The sequence below is a fragment of the Salvia hispanica genome, chromosome 4 (assembly GCF_023119035.1).
Source record: "Salvia hispanica cultivar TCC Black 2014 chromosome 4, UniMelb_Shisp_WGS_1.0, whole genome shotgun sequence".
Taxonomy (NCBI): domain Eukaryota; kingdom Viridiplantae; phylum Streptophyta; class Magnoliopsida; order Lamiales; family Lamiaceae; genus Salvia; species Salvia hispanica.
The window spans coordinates 48,055,979-48,064,855 of record NC_062968.1 but is presented as its reverse complement, the minus strand read 5'-3'; the positions used below and the strand labels follow the sequence as shown (position 1 = coordinate 48,064,855).

Sequence of the window (8,877 nt, the reverse complement as noted above, 5' to 3'; positions counted from 1 at the left end):
ATCAGAATAGACTTCAGATTACAAGGATCAAAATGTCCAGATTAATGAAACAGAAAGTGAACAAAGAGCATGACAACAACACAGAATATTTACCAAGGAACATAAATCATGTCAACAGATTTTCAAGTCATGTCAACAGAGCATAAATCAGCAACATAACACAAAAAAATCATCTTAATGAAAATCAAACCAAACTACCTTCACCATTCATAAATCATGTCATCAGATTTTCAAGTTACATCAATGCAAATCAAAAGACTTACGTAAATTACCCCTATAGTTATCTCTAAAGAGGTGGCTGCACTATTATAAATTCTTAGACAATTGTTATAAGTTATGTAAGCCAAAATATCAGAACAAGCTTCAAATTACAAGGATCAAAATGTACAGTTTAATTAGAATACACTGATGGAAACACACGATGTCAACAGAATAATTAACAAATACACATAAATCATGTCAACAGAGCATAAATCACCAACATAACACAACAAAATAATGTTAATGAAACAGAAAGTGAACAAAGAGCATAGCAACAACACAGAATATTTACCAAGGAACATAAATCATGTCAACAAATTTTCAAGTCATGTCAACAGAGCATAAATCACCAACATAACACAACAAAATAATGTTAATGAAACAAAATGTCCACAAAGAGCATAACAACAACACAGAATATTTAACAAGTAACATAAATCATGTCAACAGATTTTCAAATCATGTCAACAGAGCATAAATCACCAACATAACACAAAAAATTCATGTTAATGAAAATCAAACAAAACTACCTCCACCATTCGTCGACGTAGACTCAGAATAAGATGAAGAATCCATCAAATAACACTTAGCTGTTGATTATGAACTGAAATCGGACCTGAAGATGAGAAAAAAAAAACTAATTAGGAACAAATTTAACTGGGCATCAACAAATAAAGGATAAAAACAGAATAAAAGTGGGTATAATCGACCGAAAAACGTCAAAATCAACAGAGAAATCCGTCGAAAATCCGTCGAACTGTTCGTCTGTTTTTCGAAAATTGAAGCACAAATCAGATATCGTTGAAATCGTTGAAATCGTCTGAGTCTAATTTCGTGAATCAATAGAATCATAAATCCTTAGAATAGATTCAATCAGTGATAGTATTGAATTGTTAAATTCTCAGCAGAATCGCCGATGCAACATGAATATGATGAAGAACCCTAAATTAAAACGCGAAAAGACCATTATACCCTTTCATATTAAACTAATCTAATAATATTTATTGTGTGGCAAAATCTGGACCACTCATTTAATAAAAATGAGTGGCTGATATTGCATCTCATTTCTCAATTAGCCTAAATAATCTCAATTGATCATGATCATATATATATATATATATATATATATATATATATATATATATATCATCCTTCTAATATCAATAATGCTAATTAAATATAATTACTTAAATATAATTCTCATTACATGCATCTAATAAATTTATGAAAATATAGAAAATACAATACAAAAATTACTTTAAAAAAAACACGGATTGAATATAATTAAAAAAGCAAATATAATGTTTAGATAGTCAATAACATGAAATTGAAGAAGTCTAGTCTGGTAGCAAAAACGTAAAAAAGTAATTTCATCCTAATAGTTCTATTAGAAACATCTTTTTCGTCCCTTCATCGTGAAGAGTGAAAAAGTAATCTAATAAATCAGGATCTCGAACAAGTTTCATTGCAGCTTTTTGTCTCTGAGAATCAGTTAACGCTTCAATCTCTTGCAATTTCTCATAAAGCATACGACGATTGTCTTTTTTCTCTTTGTCACCTCCGGTAACACTTTCCAGAATCTTGTTCATTTGATCATTCGACTTATCCATATGCGCAGCAAGCACATTAGTCATTCGCTCCAAACTTGATATGAAACCATCTGAACTTCTTCTCCTCTTACGATCAAGTCTTTTTGAAGTTCCTTCGTCGCGAGGTGTAGTTAATGAAGGTACACCATCTTCACCAGATTCTCCATCTACTTGATCTACATTTTCTTCTCTATCTAATTCCTCGACTACATCTACTGGAACTTCAGCATGTAATCCAGCAGCTCTATCTTTACCCCATACAATTGATAGTTGATCAAAGTAAGGGAAAGACTTGTTTTTCATGAAAGTACAATCTGGATGGCTCTACACACAATAACACAATTTCATTATAATATTTCGTCATGCAACAAATAAATAAAAATGGAATAAGAAATATACAAATTTTTACCTTCAAATAATCATCCCAAACATCCCACTTGCAGTAACACATTTTCTTTCATCATCCCAGCCAAAGCCACTCAATTCTCCATTAGCACGTACATCATAGATAGCATGATATTGTTTTTTCAGTAACTTACAACGAGATTCGATGTGTGGCTTTTCTTTAAGACCATTACCTGGAAGCTTTTCTTGTAATATTTTTTCCAACTCCTTTTGATAACCTTTCCTCAACCCACTTCCACTTTCACCATCCCAATTCTTACTCCTCTTCAACTCAACAATGGATTCTACGAGTTTTGCATCTTCTTCAATAGTCCATACATGATTACTCTTTCCTCGGCGAGCCATCTGAAAAATTGATAGAAACAAGTACTGTACAATTCTCTTATATGAATGAGCTTCAAACATAAATAAAAAACACCAAAGAAGCAAGATACTGAGATTCTTGATATCAAACATGAGCAAATATACTAGAAACTAACATACATGTTATGATATAAAAGATACAAAAAAATCAAACTGAAAGCTAAAAGAATTTATCGGATAAATCAACAAAAAGATATTAATAACCTCAATCAACACAAAATGTCAGATTGCCACTTGTAAATTCAGATATTATGAAAGAAAAAAATAAAATACTAATATCAAGCAACATGCCTACTTTCCATCCACTGACTAAACATTTCATTAGCTAAATTATATCTCCAATTTGTCCATTCTTGAGTTGGTTCAACAGAAGTAATTGATTCTCCATCTAGTCCAATAGCCTCTTCTTCATTTCGCAAATTGTCACCATAATCATTTTCAATAGGATCAACTGGCATATGTTCTCTAATGTGATTTTGAAGAAGACAACATGCCATTATAATTCTTCCTTGTTGCTTGATTGGATAAAAATTTAGATTCCTAATAATGCCCCAGCGCATCTTTAGCATACCAAAGCACCTCTCAATAACATTTCTAGCTGATGCGTGCTTCATATTAAAAAATTCTTCTGGAGTTGTTGGTTGACGTCCATTCCTCCATTCACTAAGATGATATCTTTGCCCTCTAAAAGGAGCAAGAAAGCCTTTGCCATTTGTGTAACCCGCATCCGCTAAATAGTAGTAACCTAATTTTAAAAATTTATTGATTAGATTATTCATATATATTGAATTAAAATTTTAAAAGTGTCTAGCTACGTACCATCTTGTATTGGTAACCCATTTCTTCTACTTAAAGCATCTCGAAGCACTCTACCATCTGCCGCTGAGCCTTCCCAACCCGCAAGTACATATATAAATTGCATGTCTTGTGAACATACTCCTAAAACATTTGTAGAAGTATGACCTTTTTTATTGCGATATCTAGGTTTATCAACCTCGGATACTTTCACTTCAATGTGGGTACCATCAAGAGCTCCTATGCAATTCTACAATTTTAACTCAATCAATATTAAAGATATTTGTTTATATAATGAAAAAGAAGGTGTTTTTAGGATACCTTAAACCATTTCCATTTCGCATCAATTGAATCCTCAGGTATAGAGGAGGGAGCTTTTAGTAAATGACCTTGAAGCCTAAGAACTGCATTGAGTACCCTATTGAAATACCTACTAATTGTTTCACCTGACCGCATGAAATTAGTTTTCATTGTACGATTCTTTTGATGATGGACTAGGATGTACAAAAATATAGCAACTTGCTCATCAACTGTCAGGTTTTTCGTAGGTCTTAGTCGTCCAATAGTTCCAAGCATGTGAACTAGGCGCCTAAATGTATATCTATCCATACGTAATTGTTCATGACATGTGGTATCACTCTCATAGATCAGTCTGTGAATGTAACGTGATCGGTCAATCTCACTCACGGAATATGGGGTCTTTAAATAATATTTTCGATAGTGATGTGCAACAATAGCTCTAATCATAAGCATCATTAGCTTCAATGTATCCATTCTCTTCATATGCGTACTGATTAGAAGGAAAAGATGTTTTCCCAAATTTGATTTTACTTTCATCATCCTTCCCAAGAGACCCTGAGAAATTAAAGCTAGACATAACAATTTTTAAAAACTAAAACAAAATTATTTCTAAACAAGCCTAATATAAAGCTGATAAGAATAAATAATTAGAACTACAACAATAAACTTGCACATATTCACAAAGAATAATCTGAATTGAAAATTTGTGACGTTTAAAAGCTATACACCATAAGATCTCACGGACATAACACATTTTATATACATAGTACAATACAAATATACGTGCATATATGAAAATACAAAACAGAAGCAGTCATATGCATATATACGACTCAGTGCTCAAAAAATTGTAGAAACCTAGAATATAAATCATAAATTTCTTGATAAGAAGCAAAAATCTTACTTGTTGTTGAAGAGAATTTGGGCAGAAATTTGACTGATTGCAAATCAAAAGTGAAGGTGTGGAGAATAGAAAAGAACCGCAAATAAATAGAAGAGAAGAGAGGAACTTTTTTTTGTATATTTTTTGCTATCTTTTAAAATCCTCAGATTTGGAAAAAGAATAACTGGGTTAGGCTAGGGAATCATAATCCGCGTATTTTGCCCAACTTTCCACATTTTTAGGATTCTGATTACTTTCCTAATTTCTTTAAAAATCAAAAATTTAAAAATTGAGGAATCAAATTACTTTTCCTGCCAGATTCTGGGCAACCAAACGTGGCCTAAATGTAGCCATGTAGTTTGTTGTGTTGCAAGAAGTACTCCATTGATTTGGACTGATATCAAATTATCCATATATTTGTAGAATAAGATTAATAGATGAGGCTCTAAAATTATACTCTAGTAGCTAGATTTATTTTTTATATGGGCCTATCCTTCAAAGCCCACTAATATTTTCCACTCGAACGTTGGATTTAGTCCCGTTTTAGAGTTTAGTTGATGTTGTAAAATTATACTACTAGTGTACTTTATTTTGTGTACAAATGAAATGAAATTTAAAGGTCATGTAATATAGGACTCGAACCTTTTAGTTGATATTGTAAAATTATACTCTGTGTATCTTTTTTATGAGCAAATGAAATTAAATTTAAAGGTTACACCACAGAGGACTCGAATCCGAGACATTCAGCATCAGCCATTACCTCTTTACTGCTTGGACAACTCACACACACATTAAAATAAAATTAAAATAAAAGGAAATGGGCTTTTATTAAACAAAAAAATTATTATGAGAGGCTAATTTGATTAATAAGATAACTCTTCCTAGACTAATTTGTTTAAAAAACATAGTATTTCTGATTAGAACAAGTAGTACTTCACTTATTATATGTGATTTCATGGATGGGACATGGTGTTAATCCTTTCCGGCCATAGCCAAATTACTTTCCACAAACAAACAAAGGAACTATTGCTAGTCCATAACTTTGGACAATAAAATGAAATGGTACATCTAACTACGACTACTCTGTCAATAAATTCCAACCCACTATTAATGTCATGTCTTATTAACAATAATTGCAATTTGATGTCTTCGTTTTCCATTACTGTTTCTTAAATTTATTTTAGATCAATGACAACCAAGAAAACAGATAGGCTGTCAACTTTTTTCTTTATATAATTGGTCTATATTTCTTGATACACTTATCACTTTTCTTATATTGGTTTCTTTATCTTTTCCGTTTCTATTTGTTACTATTACCAATTACCACACTCTGTGATGGATGTGGACTTGATGATTGAATTGTTTTGTTGGTGCGCATAGAGACATATATAAACAACCATTCGCAATGAATTTACTTGTAGTACTAGTATTTCCTTAAATATATGGAACTTCAATTAACTTCTTGTACTGTTATTCAAATTTGCTGTCTTCCCACCATCCGATATCACTACTCTTCACTTGCAACCCATTCCTTTAGTGGCTCACCACAGCAGTCCCATCATTGTTTTCCTTTAGTGCCCTTGCCGTGGATCGCCAGCGGAAGAAAGTTCCGAACAAAGTGTCCATCTCCTCGAGAGTCCTCCCCTGCGTCTCGGGGTATAAAAGGTAAAAGAAGAAAAGGGCAATTACGGCCAATCCCGTGTAAAGAAAGAAGGCCCCTCCTATGGTGATGGCCCCAGTGAGGGACAAAAACGACATTGAGAGCGCCCCGCTAGTGACCCGATTGGCTGCGACGCCTATGCTGCAGCCCTGCGCCCGCAGCCGCAGCGGGAAAATCTCGGAGCTGTAGACCCAGGTGATGGGGCCCATCCCGATGGAGAAGAGCGCCACGTAGGAGAGCACCGAGGCCAAGCAGAGGGCGATGGCCCAGATCAATCTCCGCTCCGAATTCTCGATGATGGTGAGCCCAATTGCGAGGCCCAGTAGAGAGAGGATCATCCCGGCCATGCTGGATAAGAGCAGCGGCCTCCGCCCGATCTTATCCAGAAGAAACGTGGCCACGAGGATGAAGAGCGTCTTGACGAATCCGACGGCCATGGTGGCGAGTAGCTGGTGCGTGTCGTCCTTGATGCCCGCGCGTTTGAATATCTCGGGGCTGTAGAGCACGACGGAGTCGATGCCGGTGCACTGCTGGAAGAAGTGGATCCCGACGGCGCACAGCAGGATGTGGCGCACGGCGGGGCTGGGCCGGAAGAGCAGGTCGCGCCACACGCCCTCGCCGTGGCTCTTCTTGGACACGCCCACCACGTCGTCGTCGCAGTCCTGGGGGATCCCCGCGGCCTCCTTGATCTCCGCCAGCCGGAGCTTGGATTCGGCCAGGGAGTCCGAGGTCCTGTCCAGGACGTGCTTCGCGTCGCCCAGGCGGCCCTGCATGACCAGCCACCGCGGCGACTCTGGCATGGCCAGGACGCCTAGGGCGATGAACACGGATGGAATGGCGCCCACGCCCAGCATCAGTCGCCACCCTAACTCCAATCGGAGTTTCGAGAAGGCAAAGTTGGAAACATAGCCTAGTAAAATGCCTGCAATTATTTAATCAATTACAGTAAGTGGTCCCCTAGCTACCTCGATTTAATTCACACAATATGAAGAGGGAGATAGTCCAAGGAGAGCGTCAATTCACATTAAATAATCAAACATATCTAAAAAATGATATTTCTAGTGCAGAGTAACTTTTGCTGCATCCTATATGGTCAACATCATGCATAAATGTTTATGTAGTACAAAATTGGTGTCTCACTACTTGTATTAAAAGCTGAAACATATGTCATAAACCTAAACTTAAGCATTATACATTAACACCAAAAAAAAAGAAGAAAATGAAAACGTTAGTAAAACATGAGCTGTAGACCTGTAGTAGTACTATATATAAATCTATAAGGCTGGAATGGCCGAATACGACACCATATTGTGTAATTTGTCTTCCATTTTTGTGGGCACGCCATTAATTATTGACCCATTGCAAATGGTGTGCAGAAACTCATACCATAAAAAAATAAAAATTAAATATCCCACTCTTATATTTTTGGGAAGACATAATAGGAAATCATTAATCAAATGAGAGGCAAATGATAACCTTAGAAAACAAATAACTACCTAATCTCTTGATTGGTATTCACCGACAAGAGTGTGAATCGGCGTATTAAACATTGTATGTCTCTTCCGACACTTAATTGAAAATTTTCATCACCTACCAATCATAACACGATTCCAGCTCATGTGCATGAGAAAGACAAATATGGACGTAAAATCCAGATGAGATCGAGGACCATAAAATTAATTTATCTAGATAGACACAACTAATATACTAGTATTATTAAAATGATAACGTACCAAAATTGATGAAGACTTCAGGGAAAGAAGTGAGGAAGCCGCGGGAGGCCGCCGGCGAGACCTCAGCCGTGTAGACGGGCGCTATCATGAGGGCGTAGCCAACGCCAACGCCAGCGACAAAGCGGCCAGCCATGAGGAAGGCGTAGTTGGTGGCAAAGCCCATGAGCAGCGCGCCCACGAAGAAGATAGCCCCGGCAAACACAATGGTGTATCGGCGGCCGATCCAGTCGGAGGTGCGGCCAGCGGCGGCGGAGCCCAGGAGCGAGTAGACGTTGAGAATCCCCATTATCACCTCTTTTTGGGTCCTTGTTATGCCAAGGTCTTTCTGTATGTAGAGTATAGCCCCACTCATCACTCCTATATCTGCACCTTGCACAATTAAATTAGTAAAATCAAAAATTCATGTTTAATTAATTTAACGAATAAGAAGAAGAAAAGAAGAAACATACCGTATCCGAGTAAGATGGAGGTCATGGAAGCCAAGAAAGAACAAGCCAAAGCATACTTGTTTCTTTTGGGCTTCGGAGGCGGCTCGAAGGCGCTGATTTGGCCGGCGGCGTCGCCCATAGAGAGAGAGAATTTAAAATGAGTGTAGTATGGTGAAGTTAGGGATGTGTGAGTGTGAATGTGTCTATATATAGATAGAGGGATTATAATCTTGTACTAGTTGAGTTACCTTAGCTGTTTGCAAGTTGCAATGTATAATGGACAGTACGGTCAAAGATGAATATAATATGGTCAATTTGGGTCGAACGTCTATTTCTAAATCTTGTGTACCCACATGACATTGGACAAAAATGTTACTCTACTAAGTATTTTAATTAATAACTAGTATTCGTGACTTACTAGATATATATAGTTAAGAAATTGCCTCCAACATTTGAGTAT

The 8,877-nt window shown here is 36.6% G+C and overlaps 3 protein-coding genes across 4 annotated transcripts in view; all 3 read right to left on the bottom strand.

The window, feature by feature from the left end:
* LOC125221267 (coatomer subunit gamma) overlaps window positions 1-207 on the bottom strand; it is a 3,078-nt gene extending 2,871 nt beyond the window's left edge. Inside the window, exon 1 of the mRNA XM_048123391.1 lies at window positions 199-207. Coding sequence (XP_047979348.1) covers window positions 199-207 — 9 coding nt within the window. The remainder of the gene's footprint in view (window positions 1-198) is intronic.
* A 1,424-nt stretch (window positions 208-1,631) lies between these two features.
* On the bottom strand, window positions 1,632-2,301 carry LOC125221265. The gene is made up of 2 exons (XM_048123390.1): window positions 2,260-2,301; window positions 1,632-2,174 (listed from the first exon to the last, which is right to left on the bottom strand). Exons 1-2 carry the CDS (start codon window positions 2,299-2,301, stop codon window positions 1,632-1,634), a joined length of 585 nt encoding a protein of 194 aa, XP_047979347.1.
* A 3,680-nt stretch (window positions 2,302-5,981) lies between these two features.
* LOC125222373 (polyol transporter 5-like) lies at window positions 5,982-8,623 on the bottom strand. Of its 2 annotated transcripts, none has more exons than XM_048124929.1 (3): window positions 8,439-8,623; window positions 7,990-8,358; window positions 5,982-7,178 (listed from the first exon to the last, which is right to left on the bottom strand). In XM_048124929.1, exons 1-3 carry the CDS (start codon window positions 8,554-8,556, stop codon window positions 6,130-6,132), a joined length of 1,536 nt encoding a protein of 511 aa, XP_047980886.1. In that variant the 5' UTR covers window positions 8,557-8,623; the 3' UTR covers window positions 5,982-6,129. The 2 variants fall into 2 exon arrangements, with proteins under 2 accessions (XP_047980886.1, XP_047980887.1); XM_048124930.1 differs by having other exon boundaries at window positions 7,990-8,352; window positions 8,439-8,619.
* Between the last annotated feature and the right edge of the window lie 254 nt (window positions 8,624-8,877).